Source organism: Oncorhynchus masou, chromosome 29, assembly GCF_036934945.1.
Source record: "Oncorhynchus masou masou isolate Uvic2021 chromosome 29, UVic_Omas_1.1, whole genome shotgun sequence".
Lineage (NCBI taxonomy): Eukaryota > Metazoa > Chordata > Actinopteri > Salmoniformes > Salmonidae > Oncorhynchus > Oncorhynchus masou.
In genome coordinates this window covers 33,371,880-33,389,643 of record NC_088240.1, presented here as the reverse complement: position 1 = coordinate 33,389,643, position 17,764 = coordinate 33,371,880, and the positions used below count along the sequence as shown (strand labels likewise).

Genomic DNA, 17,764 nt, shown 5'->3' with positions numbered 1-17,764 from the left:
AGAGTAAGAAAAAGAAGCAGGTTCTTCCAAAAAAGGTTGTCTCAAATAAGGTTGTTGCAACACAATTAGTTCAGTAATAATTTATTGTTATTTAAAGTTATTTCTCAATGTTATTAATTATATTCCATTCCAATATTATATACCAATGCATTTTTATGAACTAAAAACAGCTATTGAAAACCTTTTGCTCTTGAATGTCATTTTAAAGACTGTTGGGATTGTAAAATCTTGCATTATTCCAATAAAATGTAGTGCAATTGTACATAATGGATTGTAAGGAAAAGGAACAACAATGAAATAACAAAGAAGATGAATGTGCAGGTGAGTTAAAAAGAGGGACTTTACATCAAATATTAAGGCTGTGTAAGGGAGGCGAAGTCAGGTGTAGGAGAGCAGAGCAGAGTAGAGTAAACAGGCACACTTTTATTCCGATCAGGCACAAAATGACATCTAAGTGCCCAAATTATACGGAACAATAAACAAAAGTGTAACGTGTGAACATACACCATTAACAATAAACAATCACACACAAAGACATGGAGGGGAACAGAGGACTAAATACATGTAGTGTGATTATGGAATGAAAACCAGGTGTGTATGAAACAAGACAAAACAAATGGATATATGAGAAATGGAGCGGCGATGGCTAGAAAGCCGGTGATGTCGATCGCTGAACACCGCCCGAACAAGGAGAGGAGCCGACTTCGGCGGAAGTCGTGACAATCTCCTCATAGTGCAGATATTAATTGTGACATGTTGAACACCATTTTCCCCCATATTTTTTTAAATATTTAAAATAAGACAACTAAACTTAGCTTTTAAGTATTACTTACTAAATAATTTCTAAATAAAACTGATTAAATTGGGAATACTTTAACCCCGGTACTTTAAAAAAGCGCCCGTTCTCTAAAACCAACATTTCATGAAATGTAAACAGAAAAATGTAAACAATAACCATTTTTTCCCCTTTAGAGTTTATTTGCCTAAGCATGACCTTCATCCACATACCAATTGTTTTTCTCCAAACATTGCTTTTTTTTGTGTCAGCAATTAAACATTGTTATTAGGGGGGGCTAGTTACCCCCTAGTACCCTACAAATGTGTTGAGTCAATCCAACGGGGGTTTCTGATCCGACAAGCCTCAGAGTGAGCAATTCAATTAATCGGCCCAGGACAGAAATAATGAAATATTACAATATTGGGATTACAATTGTATTTACGTATATTGTCCAGAATATGACATGAAGTGATGCACCACTCAAAAGTTATTCCACACTGTCGTTGCATTGGGAGTGAATTGAGTTGAGATAATTGATGATTAGAGCTGTAGGGGAACTGATGCTTTGGGGGAATGGATGTTTATGGATTCATGTGACCTGTGTATCTGGAGGAACTAGTAGAGAGGACGACAATCAAGTGTTATATTTTAATTTGCATTGATAATTGGATGCTCGGAAGGCACCATGCCAATACCAGTTGAGCACATGCTGCTTCTATCTTCTATAAGGAAAGGATGGTTTAGTGTGACGCACACACACACGTGCGTAGCTTCTGATTACAGTCTGCTTGTATTATTTCCAGCGGTTGTTCGTGCCTCCATTCGCAGTGGTATGGTGATTAATATCAATGGAAGCGGTCATGTTATTGTTCAACTCCACAGCTTGCAAAGCACAACCTGTCTTGGTCACATATGAATGTGATTTCAAATATATTGGCAGAGTAGGCTTATTTAGTGTTTAAATTATTTTGTCCTGGTATGACATCGGACATTTTTTCTCCACTCGGCTAAAGACAGAGATTATTTCCTGCATTTATAGCGCCCATGCCAACTTTCGGGTCAGTCCTTCAAACGAAGTTTCAGCACCAAGGATAGCTCATCCGCCACTTTAGCACTGCAGAACGAGGACAGCAGAGGAAACCTTGCTTTACATCCCAAATTAAGTTAAACGGTCCTTGAATAGAAGAGTTCCTGAAATAATAATCTCATTAGGGCAGATTCTGCGCATTCGACCAAATTACGCGATATTTTACTGCGATTATTGAAATATTTCACTAGTCAAGAGTTGCTTCAAATTGTGTTTCTGTTTACGATGCATTGCGCGATCAAACCTGCAATGTGATATATATATATATTAGGTGGAATTTCGTGTCAGGATATGCAACGCGGTTAATTTACTGTTCAGTCATTTGGATGCTGATAAAACTGCACTGAATGTACACGGACACTTTGGAAATTAAAGAAGAGTACGGGTGATTTTGCCGAACCACCAAAAGATCCCTGCGCTTTCGTTTAGCGGTTTCAACAGCACGTGCCTTTTCAGGTCTTCACTAAGCTTGTTGAGGACGGAAAGAGAATTCGCGCCCTTCTCTCTGAAAAGACAACTGGAATGTACAAACTTGTTCTGAGAAGTCGTGGCAGAATGAATATGCTTTAGCCTACTATATGGAAAAAAATAAATGTGTATTATGGATAAGGAATTATTTTTAAATGTGTTTGCGAGCTCTCTCTGACCTTTTCATATTTTTTTGCGCTTATTATTGACATTGTATGAACATGTTACCTTATATTTATTATCGTAAAAACGTGTTTTGAAGATTTTTCAGTCATAGTCGAAAAAAAGTCAGACATTTGTCATGTGCCCTATATGGAAAGGTGAACCAGACAACAACTATTGGAGTCGGAATAGCAAATAATTATTATTTGAAATTACGTTCAACCTAACTACATTTAGAGTTTCAAATAGATAGGTGACGATTTTTCTACAAACAGTTATGTCATTTGCCCTGTTTGGAAGTATGGTGAAGTGGATCTTATGGAACTTGGTCTCATTCGCCCTGTGCTGGACATGTGTTAACGCACAGGTAAGAAACAAAACGTAGTCCTAATTGTTCAGCTGTGTTCAGAATAGGACAGGAAATATCCGATTTTTTTTATTTATTAGTGCATTATGTTTAGAATAGTATAAATTGCCAAAGTTGAACATTAAGTCGGCAAACAATTTTTATCAGCTGTGGAAAATCATATTTATGTTTTCACAATGAATCAAATATTTAATAGACTCAGTTCCCACTGGGCACAGGTGTTAATTCAATGTACATTCCACGTAATTGCATTGAAATTATCGTGGAAACAACGTTGATTCAACCAGTCTGTGCCCAGTGGGTTGTCATTCAGTTGTGAAAATTCACTCCATTTGTCATCTCATTCACACAATGAGAAATCTGAAATTCGTCATCAGCGGGCAGCAGGCTCACTGATCTTGTTCAATTTAGAGACCCCTGTTATAATGTAGGCATTATGGAGACCCCTTAACAGTGTTGATATTCCCCACCTCACTGAATGCAGTGTGTGACTCACTATTGTACAGTGCTGTGAAGAATGTTGTTTCCTTGTGTTTTTCTACATGTAATTACATTTGTGATTTACTCAAATAAAAGACAGGATAGATACCCCTTATTTTTGCTTAGAGTGCGTATGATGCATCTAATTAAGGGATTGTGGTGTATATAATTATCTGTGCTCACTGTCAGTCAGTAGTGTGGTTTAGTTGTGCTTCAAACTTATCAGCCATGCACTGTAGAGAATGGAGTACAACTCCTTCTCATGATCTCAAATACGTTTCTTAAGACACATGAGAGATCAACTTTGCAGGCACACATCTAGAAATAGAAAAGATACAGAATAGGCCATAGATGAGTGTAGGATATGTACTCATCTTTGCACATATTAAACCGTAATAATTGTAATGTCTGATCAACCAGTACCACCTCTCACATCTGATCAACCAGTACCACCTCTCTCCCACCTTGGTGACTGCAGAGTCTCTCATTCTGCCTCTATGCATCTCACGTAACAGAATGATAACCCTTGTTAACCATCCTCCTACACAATATTTATTATGCATGAACTCCCCTCTGAGTATTCTATAAGAGGTACTGGTGCTGAAGAAGTATATATATTCAAATATTCAAAAATTGATTAAATTGTTATTTTTCTCATCAATCTACAGACAATAACACATTATGACAGAGCAAAAACTGTTTTTTTAGACATTTTTGCAAATACATATGAAAAACAACAACTGAAATACCACATTTAAAATAACTATTCAGACCCTTTACTCAGTACTTTGTTGAAGCATCTTTGGGGGCGATTATAGCCTCAAATCGTCTTGGATATGACGCTACAAGTTTGGCACACCTGTATTTGGGGTGTTAGTCCCATTCTTCTCTGCAGATCCTCTCAAGCTCCGTCAGGTTGAATAGGGAGCGTTGCTGCACAGCTATTTTCAGGTCTCTCCAGAGATGTTCGATCAGGTTCAAGTCTGGGCTCTGGCTGGGCTACTCAAGGACATTCAGAGACTTGTCCCGAAGCCACTCCTCTGTTGTCTTAGCTGTGTGCTTAGGGTTGTTTTCCTGTTGGAAGGTGAACATTCGCACCAGTCTGAATTCCTGAGTGCTCTGGAGCAGGTTTTCATCAAGGATCCCTCTGTACATTGCTCTGTTCATCTTTCCCTTGACCTTGACTAGTCTCCAAGTCCCTGCCACTAAAAAACATCCCCACAGCATCATGCTGCCACCACCATGCTTCATCAGACCAGAGAATCTTGTTTCACGTGGTCTGAGAGTCCTTTAGGTGCCTTTTGGAAAACTCCAAGCGGGCTGTCGTGACTTTTACTGAGGAGTGGCTTCCATCTGGCCACTCAATCATAAAGGTCTAATTGGTGGAGTGCTGCGGAGATGGCGGTTCTTCTGGAAGGTTCTCCCATCTCCACAGAGGAACTCTGGAACTCTGTCAAAGTGACCATCGGGTTCTTGGTCACCTCCCTGACCAAGGCCCTTCTCACCCGATTGCTCAGTTTGGCCAGACAGCCAGCTCTAGGAAGAGTCTTGGTGGTTCCAAACTTCTTCCATTTAAGAACGATGTGTTCCACTGTGTTCTTGGGGACCTTCAATGTTGCAGAAATGTTTTGGTACCCTTCCCCAGATCTGTGCCTCGACACAATCCTGTCTCGGAGCTCTACTGGTGTAACAGTAAAATTTTAGACCGTGCCCTCGCCCATACCCAGGCACCCTCTGCACACATCAACCACTGACACCCACAAAGCATCGTTACCCATTGCTCCTAGGGGAACTACTACTTCAAGGTCTCAGTGCAAGTGACGTCACCGATTGAAACGCTATTTAGCACGCACTGCTAACTAAGCTAGCCATTTCACATCCGTTACACTCACCCCCCTTTTGACCTTCCTCCTTTTCCGCAGCAACCAGTAATCCGTGTCAACAGCATCAATGTAACAGTATAACTTTAGACCGTCCCCTCGCCCATACCCAGGCGCGAACCAGGGACCCTCTGCACACATCAACCACTGACACCCACGAAGCATCGTTACCCATCGCTCCACAAATGCCGCGGCCCTTGCAGAGCAAGGGGAACTACTACTTCAAGGTCTCAGAGCAAGTGACGTCACCGATTGAAACGCTATTTAGCGCGCACTGCTAACTAAGCTAGCCGGTTCACATCCGTTACACTGGCAATTCCTTCGACCTCATGGATTGGTTTTTGCTCTAATATGCACTGACAACTGTGGGACCTTATATAGACAGGTGTGTGCATTTTCAAATCTTGTCCAATCAATTGCATTTACCACAGATGGACTCCAATAAAGTTGTAGAAACATGTCAAGGAGGATCAATGGAAACAGGATGCACCTGAGCTCAATTTCGAGTCTCATAGCAAGGGCCTGAATACTTGTGTAAATAAAATATTTATGATGTTTTTAATTTTTAATACATTTACAAACATTTCTAAAAACCTGTTTTCTCTTTGTCATTATGGGGTATTGTGTATAGATTGATAAGGAAAAAAATAATTCAATACATTTTACAATAAGGCTGTAACGTAACAAAATGTGGAAAAATCAAGAGGTCTGAATACTTTCCGAATGCACTGTACCTCTGCTCTCTCCTATCTCTCTCACAGTATAACGGAATCCCACACAGTAGCCTTGGGATCACTGAATGTATGACCTGTTTGGAATGAGCACTCCCTCACCTGCTTGGCTGCTACAGGGTAAAGAGATATCAGTTTGCCCTGGAGAGAAACAACTGTCCACAGGTGTCAGAGAAGGGGACTGTTAGTTATGACATATTAGTAATTTATATCTGCTGCAGAGCACCTTAGTGGAATGGCGAGGGTTCAATGAACCACGCTCGCATGATGAGTGACCTTGGGTCCAGGCTATGATGAGTAACCTTGCCTGAAACCTGAAGACTTGCATTCTCTCCCCAATTTAATGCTTAAGGCTAAAACAGTAGTGTAGCGTGCAGGAGACTGTAACATCAGCATGAGAGGGGTGCAAGGGCCAAGTGGCAATAGACAGTGGGATATGCCACATATCGTCACAGCCTGTAATTCTAATATCTATCCATTCCATCTGCTCATCAATGAAGGTTTATGGTCCCAATGCTCCACAGTGCTCCACATGCCCCTTGGGCAAGAGATGTTTATCACAGATAGCACACATTCGCCTTCCTATCATTTCCATTTCCATTAGATGCTCCTAATGTGTCTGTGTCTGTACAGTGCCTTGCGAAAGTATTTGGCCCCCTTGAACTTTGCGACCTTTTGCCACATTTCAGGCTTCAAACATAAAGATATAAATCTATATTTTTTTGTGAAGAATCAAAAACAAGTGGGACACAATTATGAAGTGGAACGACATTTATTGGATATTTCAAACTTTTTTAACAAATCAAAAACTGAAAAATTGGGCGTGCAAAATTATTCAGCCCCTTTACTTTCAGTGCAGCAAACTCTCTCCAGAAGTTCAGTGAGGATCTCTGAATGATCCAATGTTGACCTAAATGACTAATGATGATAAATACAATCCACCTGTGTGTAATCAAGTCTCCGTATAAATGCACCTGCACTGTGATAGTCTCAGAGGTCCGTTAAAAGCGCAGAGAGCATCAGGAAGAACAAGGAACACACCAGGCTGGTCCGAGATACTGTTGTGAAGAAGTTTAAAGCCGCATTTGGACACAAAAAGATTTCCCAAGCTTTAAACAACCCAAGGAGCACTGTGCAAGCGATAATATTGAAATGGAAGGAGTATCAGACCACTGCAAATCTACCAAGACCTGGCCGTCCCTCTAAACTTTCAGCTCATACAAGGAGAAGACTGATCAGAGATGCAGCCAAGAGGCCCATGATCACTCTGGATGAACTGCAGAGATCTACATCTGAGGTGGGAGACTCTGTCCATAGGACAACAATCAGTCGTATATTGCACAAATCTGGCCTTTATGGAAGTGGCAAGAAGAAAGCCATTTCTTAAAGATATCCATAAAAAGTGTTGTTTAAAGTTTGCCACAAGCCACCTGGGAGACACACCAAACATGTGGAAGAAGGTGCTCTGGTCAGATGAAACCAAAATTGAACTTTTTGGCAAAAATGCAAAACATTATGTTTGGCGTAAAAGCAACACAGCTCATCACAATGAACACACCATCCCCACTGTCAAACATGGTGGTGGCAGCATCATGGTTTGGGCCTGCTTTTCTTCAGCAGGGACAGGGAAGATGGTTAAAATTGATGGGAAGATGGATGGAGCCAAATACAGGACCATTCTGGAAGAAAACATGATGGAGTCTGCAAAAGACCTGAGACTGGGACGGAGATTTGTCTTCCAACAAGACAATGATCCAAAACATAAAGCAAAATCTACAATGGAATGGTTCAAAAATAAACATATCCAGGTGTTAGAATGGCCAAGTCAAAGTCCAGACCTGAATCCAATCGAGAATCTGTGGAAAGAACTGAAAACTGCTGTTCACAAATGCTCTCCATCCAACCTCACTGAGCTCGAGCTGTTTTGCAAGGAGGAATGGGAAAAAAGTCAGTCTCTCGATGTGCAAAACTGATAGAGACATACCCCAAGCAACTTACAGCTGTAATCGCAGCAAAAGGTGGCGCTACAAAGTATTAACTTAAGGGGACTGAATAATTATTCAAGCCCAATTTTTCAGTTTTTGCTTTGTTGAAAAAGTTTGAAATATCCAATAAATGTCGTTCCACTTCATGATTGTGTCCCACTTGTTGTTGATTCTTCACAAAAAAATACAGTTTTATATCTTTATGTTTGAAGCCTGAAATGTGGCAAAAGGTCGCAAAGTTCAAGGGGGCCGAATACTCTCGCAAGGCACTGTAACTGTTGAAGTTGTTAGCATCTATGAGGTTGACCCCTGGTAATATTAAACACATTCATAATGTTATTTTAAAAGGATATACAACCACAAACAAAAAGGCAAACTCTTGCAACTCCTTCCTTGTCTGTATGTCATGGCAACAACCAAACTTTACTTTCTGAGAAAAATCTATTATCAAAATGAAAATGAATTAATAATTTATCTTGACTCTGGTTCATGCCATTCAATGAGTCATCCACATCCACAAATCGTTTTCTTAACTCAAAAGTGATATGGCATTTGAAGACACCGTACAGTAACTGAACTCAAAAGGGCATAGAGTCATTCAAAGTACTTTAGGCTACTTTGGGCTCCCAGGTGGCACAGCGGTCTAAGGCACTGCATCTCAGTGCTAGAAGCATCACTGCAGACACCCTGGTTTGAATCCAGGCTGTATCACAACAGGCTGTGATTGGGAGTCCCATAGGGCGGCGCACAATAGGCCCAGCGTCGTCCAGGTTTGGCCGGTGTAGGCCGTCATTGTAAATACGAATTTGTTCTTAACTGACTTGCCTAGTTAAATAAAGGTTAAATTCTAATGAAAAATAATTGAGGAAAGCATACACATACTTAGAATATGTTTGTTATTCCATAAGGCACAAATATAACAACAGAACAAGTTCCAAAACATTTGAAGTAAATAGCCTTCCCAATATGGTAATGATTGTGCATTCTGTATTGTTTGAACACGGTTCAATATTTTGTGTGGGATTTGAAAGGGAAGCATTACTTTAATTGTTATTGGGTTCAAATACATGTGTATTTGAGTATCTGGTATTTAAAATACTAGTATTTTCAAAAACACAGCCCAAAACAAGTACTTTTATTTGAGTATTTGACTGGTTATTTGTAAAAAAAAAATATATATATATATATATATATCTTACAAAATTGTATTGAAGAGTATTTTTAAATGTTTTCAAATACTATTTTCAAATACAATAAATGCATGGGGGTGTATTTGAGTCAATGTATTTGAGTATTTTCAAATACATTAAAATATTCCACCACTTGCCTTTTCAAATAAAATATATCTGAGTACTTACTTTGAATGTATATGAAAGTAATTCATATATTTGAAATTGTATTTGAACCCAGGTCTGGTTGTTATGTGGGTGCATTGTTTTAAATGTTTTCTTCATGTTAAACATTTCCGATCTCTTTGCATTTCCAATCTCTTTCATTACTTGTGACCAATCTTTATTTCGCTGTGTGAAATACTGTAAGGCCGTAATCAGAACAGGCCTTTGAGAACATTAGACAACCACTCAGAAGAGGTGTTAACTTAATATTTTTTTTGTCAGAAACTTGTAACTTGTAAACCTCTATTTATCTCAGAAGAATGTGAGACTGACACTAGCCACTGCTTGTCGTCTGCAGGGTGGATCTGATGAGAGTCTGACAGCAGAGGAGCAGATGTACATTCTGTATGACATTAAACTCCAATGCCACCAGAACCTCTCCACCCGCGACCCTGCAGGTAATAACAACATATAACAACATTACAAATGTATAATATCTGAAAACGTACCAAGCTAGACTCTCTTACCTGTTTTCATGGATGAACGCTTCTCCCTATCTGTCACGGATGCCATGGTTGCCCTCAGTTTGAAGATGTAATCCGGAGACAGGTGTTTTATACAACAGCCTTCTGCGTTCTCTTTTTGACTCTCTCCGCATATTTGCAGTCAAATGCCAGAATTGTCTCCATCTATTAAGCTATCATACTCATGCTTCCACGGGCATTCCACTGATTTCAAATCTCGGTCCTCCAGAAAGTGGAGAGCAACACTTTTGCAGTTCATCATTATATTAAAAAAAAAGCTGTGTGAAAAAGGATAACCTACACATACGGTGCAGCTCATGTTATAGACAGAAGTGTTCTACATGGCAGACCAATCCGAACTCATCTCTAGGCATGTCCAGCCCATCCATTATCTCAGCCATTCATGGCTAGCGAGAAGTTTCCTGCTTTTTTCCGTGGCTAAACCAACTAGGCTTGTAATTTAGCAATTGTATTCGTATTTACAGATGGAATACACATTTGATATTAAGGCACATGAAAGTTCACATGTTCCAGAATGCATTTCTGCCCCAAAAAATTCAAATGTCTCTCCTATGAAGTAATAACGTGCTACATATACGCCTAGCTCCCAGAAACAAGTCACATTTTGTTGTATTACTTCTTAAATTCAAAATGAGTTAAATATTCTTTTTCTCACCCGTCTACACACAAAATACCCCATAATGTCAAAGTGAAAACATGTTTTTAGAAATGTTTACAAGTTTATGGAAAATTAAATACAACAATACCTAAATTACATAAACTACCGTTCAAAAATTTGGGGTCACTTAGAAATGTCCTTGTTTTTGAAAGAAACACAAATTTTTTTGTCCATTAAAATACCATCAAATTGATCAGAAATACAGTGTAGACATAGTTAATGTTGTAAATGACTATTGTTGCTGGAAACGGCAGATTTTTTTTATGGAATATCTACATAGGTGTACAGAGGCCCATTATCAGCAACCATTACTCCTGTGTTCCAATGGCACGTTGTGTTAGCTAATCCAAATTTATAATTTTAAAAGGCTAATTGATCATTCGAAAACAATTTTGCAATTATGTTAGCACAGTTGAAAACTGTTATGCTGATTAACTTCTTGAAACTCCCCATCCCGGATCCGGGTTTGTGACTAAAGCCTCAGGCTCATTAGCATAACGCAACGTTAACGATTTCTGAAAATCGCAAATAAAATGAAAATAATGCGTCTGCTCTCAAGCTTAGCCTTTTCTTAACAACACTGTCATCTCAGATTTTCAAAATATGCTTTTGAACCATAGAAATTGACTAATTTGTGTAAGAGTATGCAAAGCTAGCATAGCATTTTGAGTAGCATTTAGCACGCAACATTTTCACAAAAACCAGATAACCAAATAAATAAAATCATTTACCTTTGAAGAGCTTCTGATGTTTTCAATGAGGAGACTCTCAGTTACATACCAAATGCGCAGTTTTTCCTGAAAGCGTCTGTGTGTAGGAGAAATCGTTCCGTTTTCTACATTGCGTCTGGCTACCGAAACGAACCGAAAATTCAGTCACCTACAACGTAAAACTTTTTCCGGATTAACTACATAATATCGACCGAAACATGGCAAACGTTGTTTGGAATCAATCCTCAAGGTGTTTTTTCACATATCTCTTCATTGATATGCAGTTCGTGGAAGCTTGCTTTCCTCTCTGTATCGCATGGAAAAATACTGGCAGGTGACTTTTGCGCACCAATTTCGGCGCAGGACACCGGGCGGACACCTGGTAAATGTGGTCTCTTATGGTCAATCTTCCAATGATCTGCCCACAAATACGTCACAATGCTGCAGACACCTTGGGGAAATGACAGAAAGGGTTGACTCACTCCTCTCGCATTCACAGCCATATAAGGAGACAATGGAAAACAGAGCCTCAAAAATCCTTGTCATTTCCTGGATGCCATCTCATCTTGGTTTTGCCTGAAGCTCACGTTCTAGGGCACGCACAGAGAATATCTTGGTATTTCTGGACACGTCAGAGTGTTTTTTTCCGAATGGTATCAATTATATGCATAGTCGAGCATCTTTTTGTGACAAAATATCTTGTTTAAAACGGGAACGTTTTTCATCCAAAAATGAAATAGCGCCCCCATAGATGTAAGAGGTTAAAGAAGCAATAAAACAATACCTCTTTAGACTAGTTGAGTATCTGGAGCATCAGCATTTGTGGGTTCGATTACAGACTCAAAATGGCCAGAAACTAAGAACTTTCTTCTGAAACTCGTGTCTATACTTATTCTGAGAAATGAAGGTGTATTCCATGCGAGAAATTGCCAAGAAACTGCAGTTCTCGTACAACACTGTGTACTACTCCCTTCACAGAACAGCGTAAACTGGCACTAACCAGAATAGAAAGAGGAGTTGGAGGCCCCGGTGCACACCTGTGCAAGAGGACAAGTACATTAGAGTGCCAATGCAACTCCGGAATGCTGGCCTTCTAAGCAGAGTTGCAAAGAAAAAGCCATATCTCAGACTGGTCAATGAAAAGAAAATATTAAGATGGTGTAAGTGTTCACACCCCTGAGTCAATAATTTGTAGAACCAAAGTAATCAGCTTCGCTGAAGCACAGCGATAACAACTGTGAGTTTTTCTGGGTAAGTCTCTAAAAGCTTTCCACACCTGAATTGTGCAACATTTGCTCATTATTCTTCAAAATTCCTCAAGCTATGTCAAATTGGTCATAATTGGCAACTGTTTTCAGGTCTTGCCATAGGTTTTCAAGTACATTTTAATCAAAACTGTAACTCAGCCACTCATGAACATTCACTGTCTTCTTGGTAAGCAACTCCAGGGTAGATTTGGCTTTGTGTTTTAGTTTATTGTCCTGCTTGCCACATTTCTTGCAAACAGGATACATGATTAGGAATACTTTTATTCTGAAAAGGCTTCCTTTTTTCACTCTGTCATTTAGGTTGGTATTGTGGAATAACGACAATGTTGTTTATTCATCCTCAGTTTTCTCCTATCACAGCCATTAAACTCTGTAGCTGTTCTAAAGTCACCATTGGCCTCATGGTGAAATCACTGAGCGGTTTTCTTCCTCTCCAGCAACCGAGTTAGGAAGGACGCCTCTATCTTTGTAGTGACTGGGTGAATTAATACACTCTTCAAAGTGTAATTAATAACTTCACCATGCTCAAAGGGATATTACATGCTTTAAATCTACCAATAGATCTTCTTTGCGAGGCATTGGAATACCTCCCTCGTCTTTGTGGTTGAATCTGTGTTTGAAATTCACTACTTGACTGAGGGACCTTACATATAATTTTATGTGTGGGGTACAGAGATGAGGTATCAAAAATCATGTTAAACACTATTTTTGAACACAGAGTGAGTCCATGCCACTTATGTGACTTGTTAAGCACATTTTTACTCCTAAACTTATTTAAGCTTGCCATAACAAAGGGGTTGAATACTTATTGACTCAAGACATTTTTGCTTTTTATTTTGTATTAATTTGTAAAAATGTTAAAAAACATAATTCCAATTTGATATTATCTGGTATTGTGTACAGGCCAGTTACAACAACATTTTATGCTTTTTAAATTCAGGCTGTAACACATCAAAATTTGAAAAAAGTCAAGGGGTGTGAATACTTTCTGAAGGCACTGTACTGTATATACCGTCTGTAACCAGAGAAGGCCATCGAGATACATGAACAGTCTCGGAGGAAAAAACCCCAAGATGGAGCTCCGGCCTTCAAGATTGGTGGCTCCCAAGTGACACAGCGGGCTAAGGCACTGCATCTCAGTCCTAGAGGCATCACTACAGACCCTGATTTGATTCCAGGCTGTGTCACAACCAGGCTGTGTCACAACCAGCCGTGATTGAGAGTCCCATAGGGCGGTGCACAATTGGCCCAGTGTTGTCTCGGTTAGGGTATGGCTGGGGTAGGCCGTCATTGGAAATAACAACTTGTTCTGACTGACTTGCCTAGTTAAATAAAGGTTAAAATAAAATAAAAACATTTTTGCTACGATTTAGGTGCTATTTACAAACTTTTTATAAAAATTACACATCAAGGTAGTAAGTTTAAGGATAAATTCAACCACTATTTATTGCTAAACTCAGCAGGTTTTGTCTGACTAATAGTAATTCATTTATAAACCTTTTTAATTTTCATATGTAGGGAAAGGGAAGTACCTAGTCAGTTGTCTAACTGAATGTATTCAACTGAAATGTGTCTTCTGCATTTAACCCAAACCTTCTGAATCAGACAGGTGCGGGGGGCTGTCTTAATCAACATCCACAGTATCCAACAAACAGTGGGATAACAGCCTTGCTCAGAGGCAGAACAACTGATTTTTATCTTGTCAGCTCAGGGATTTGATGCAGCAACCTTCTGGTTACTGGCACAACACTCTTCCCACTAGGTTACCTGCCTAGTGGTTAGATGTGCTTTGATATTCCCACGGTCAATTAATTATACTCCCACTGTCAATTAATTATACTCCCACGGTAAATTAATTATGCATTCAATTATATATATATTTTAAAGCTGTCATTGTTGCTAGCCATGGTGCCGCCAAAAAGAAAAGAAAACATCAAATTCAAGCTCGCAGTGATCACATTTTTAGAGCAAAATTTGGGCAAGGCAACAGCCAGACATTTAGGAATTGATCTAAAATGAGTGAGAGATGTAAAAAAAAAGTCAGGCTTCAACATTTGTCTGTGGTGGATCAGAAGAAGGCGAGACTGCAAGGTGGGTGCATTAAGGGAATAGACACCTACCTGAAACACAAGCCTGTCTCCAATAAGCGGCAGTTATGTATTTCTATTTATTAAGCATCCACAAGGCGGCAGTTACTCTTCTTGGGGTCCAGCAACATTAAGGCAGTTATATACCATTTTAAATATTACATGACATTACAGTTTTTTTCGATTGCTAAACGACAGTGGGCACAACTGGAGTCACATGTGTAAAACTCTAACTACAGTCTGCACTACTAACAGTCACCTGAGCTAAACAGTTCACATCACCTGCAAAACTCATTCCAAGCAACACAACTCTTAACACATGGCTCAAAACACGCTCAGTGCAGCCAAACACTATGCACAACCCTCACTGAGATAACACACACTGTCACTCAGAACACACTGAGAGTAAAAACACTAGCATCAAACACCAATACAGAAAATACAAACTTTTCATCTTTACAGTTTGAACAATTTCAGTGACTTCATACAAAGTAATATTTTCTTCAAAGAAAAGAGTGACATTCTTTCACATGATTTTTTTTTTTTTTTAGAACATAACAATTCTTTAAGGTAAATGAAAATTAGCAGTTTGCTTCAATAGTCTGTAGTAATTTACGGAATTACAGTAATGAGAAAAAAAAGGTAGAAACTAAAAGTAAATAATTAATTCAAAAAAATAATTGAGGGGCTAATCCTGCCTCTCTCTAGCATCAGGCCACAGGTTTTCTTCAACATCACATCATCTAATGTTTTCTCTTGCCATGCACCTGGGGAAGAACCTTCTGGAGTGCCTTATCCATCCCTGGCAGTCCTCTGGACTCGTGTCCTCACATCCGGCACGCATGGCTTCCAAAAGAGACATTTGGTCATGTGGGTGGTGACCAAAAACTTTCCACCTCCAGGCAGAGAAAAACTCCTCTATTGGGTTGAGGAAGGGTGAATATGCAGGCAGGTACAAAACCATAAATCTGTGATGTGCTGCAAACCAATCTGTGACAGCTGCAGAGTGGTGAAAAGCAATGTTATCGCAAACTATGACAAAAACTTGGGGGTTTCTTACTGGCTTCCCCTGTTCTGCTGGCACTAGCTGAGCATAGAGCTGTTCTAGGAAAGCTATAAGCCTTTCTGTGTTGTATGGGCCAATGAGTGGTGTGTTGAGAAGCAAACCATCATTGGCCATTGCAGCACACATGGTGATATTTCCCCCCCTTTGGCCTGGAACCTCCACAGTGGCCCTTTGACCTATAACATTCCTTCCTCTGCGCCGTGTTTTGGCAAGGTTAAATCCAGCTTCATCGATAAATACAAATGAATGTGGTCTTTCCAGTGCTTCCACCTCCATTTCTCTCTGAAAAACAGTAAGTGCACAGTTTTACTGTAGAAATGCTAGTGTTTTTTTTTACTGTAAATATTTTGTATAGCTGTGTACGTAACCTCAGACGTCTTACCTGGACATATTGGTATCTTTGCTCTTTTACCCATTCACTGTTTCTCTCGAACGGTACAGTGTATAACTGTTTCATTTTAACTTGGTGTTTCTTTAGGACTCGAGCAATAGTTCTTGTGCTGACAGAATTAACATTTTCAAATATATCATTATCAGCCAGCACTCTATCTTGAATCTCCCGCAGTTTTATTGCATTGTTGACAACAACCATGTCAACAATAGCATTTTCCTGCGCATCTAAAAATATTTTTCCTCTTCCCCCTGTTGGGGGTAGCCTTTGGGTCCTGTTGTAAAAATATATTTTACAGTCAAACTTACTGTAATATATATCTGTGTAAATATTCTATAATTGCAATACAAAATAGATTCCTGTAATGTTTTCATTTACTGTAAGGATGTAACTCTCACCTGTTTGTATGATGGAAAATTCGCATTACAGATGCCACTGTGGATCTTTGCAGATTGGGTTGCACCCTCAACCCTGCCTCTCTCAATGAGAGACCATGGTTCACGACATGGTCTATAAGTGTAGCCCTTATTTCATCTGAAATAACAGCTCTTTGTCTTCTTTGTCTTCCTCCACGCATCCGCCCTCTCCCTGCCACCCTTCTCCCTCCACGAACCCATCTTCCTTGTTCCATTTCCAAAATGAGTCTTTCTGAGCTCTACCTATATATACTGTAATATGTGTGTGTGCTCACTAACAAGTCTAAAACAAGACACCTGCTTAGCCTTTCAGCTGAAATTGCAATCAGCAGTGTTTGAAAGGCACAAGGCTGAAATCTATTCCTTTTTGAATGTGTGGTTCACAGTTTTGACAGCAGTGTGTTAGCATTTGAACAAAGTGCTGTAGATCCACAGTGTTGTGCAGGTTGTGGTTAAAGTCATGGGATAAGTGTGTAGAGTTTTGAAATACTGTCTTCAAGCAATGAAAAACGAACTAGTGTTTGGTCCACATGAACTGCTGCTGTGCAGACTGTAGTTAGAGTTTTGCACATGTGACTCCAGTTGTGTCCACTGTCGTTTAGCAATCAAAAGAAAAACTGTAAAACCCTTATGTTCATTGATTGAAGCAAATAAACACCCAGGCTATTAATTTAAGTTTTACAGGTAAACATTTTAACCGTTATGATCGAGGCATAAAATCAGCGTGTGCACTCCTTGTGTTGCATGGGGAAGTGTGCTGATATATCAATACAGTAAAGTATCAGTATTCCAAACAACCTCCATTCCCAACGTGTTCATATTTCTGAGGTTGTACACCGGTCACATACTGTAGTTGAAATGAGTAAACTCTGAATTCGAAGCATTCTACCTCTCCTCCAGATGACCTTTGCCCCCCTGGTTGGGACGGCCTGGTTTGCTGGCCTCAGGGTTACCCAGGAGCTGTCACCAAGGTCCCCTGCCCCAGCTATGTCTACGACTTCAACCACAAAGGTAACACCCAACTCTACTCTGCATGCATGGAAGAATGGGTTGCACATATAAATAGGATTAGAAAACAATATCTCTTTACCAGTGAATTATTGATAATATTGTACATTTTTTGTGAATTTTAATGCTTGAATTACCATATGTATTATCTCACATGTAACATGTGGACCCAAGTGAAGCACTACAGTGTGTTGTTGATATGTTCCAGGTCACACCTACAGGAAGTGTGACATCAATGGGTCGTGGGTGTTTGTGGAGAGCCTGAACAGGACGTGGCCTAACTACTCAGAGTGTCTGGGCCCTGGGTTTATGAAGCCAAGCAACGAGAGAGGGAAAGTGGGTA

The 17,764-nt window shown here is 39.7% G+C and overlaps 1 protein-coding gene across 1 annotated transcript in view; it reads left to right on the top strand.

The window, feature by feature from the left end:
- The first annotated feature begins 309 nt into the window (after positions 1-309).
- LOC135519574 (parathyroid hormone 2 receptor-like) overlaps positions 310-17,764 on the top strand; it is a 116,666-nt gene continuing 99,211 nt past the window's right edge. The window contains exons 1-4 of the mRNA XM_064944809.1: positions 310-321; positions 9,589-9,730; positions 17,314-17,424; positions 17,630-17,757. Of these exons, the coding sequence (XP_064800881.1) occupies positions 310-321; positions 9,589-9,730; positions 17,314-17,424; positions 17,630-17,757 (393 nt within the window). The remainder of the gene's footprint in view (positions 322-9,588; positions 9,731-17,313; positions 17,425-17,629; positions 17,758-17,764) is intronic.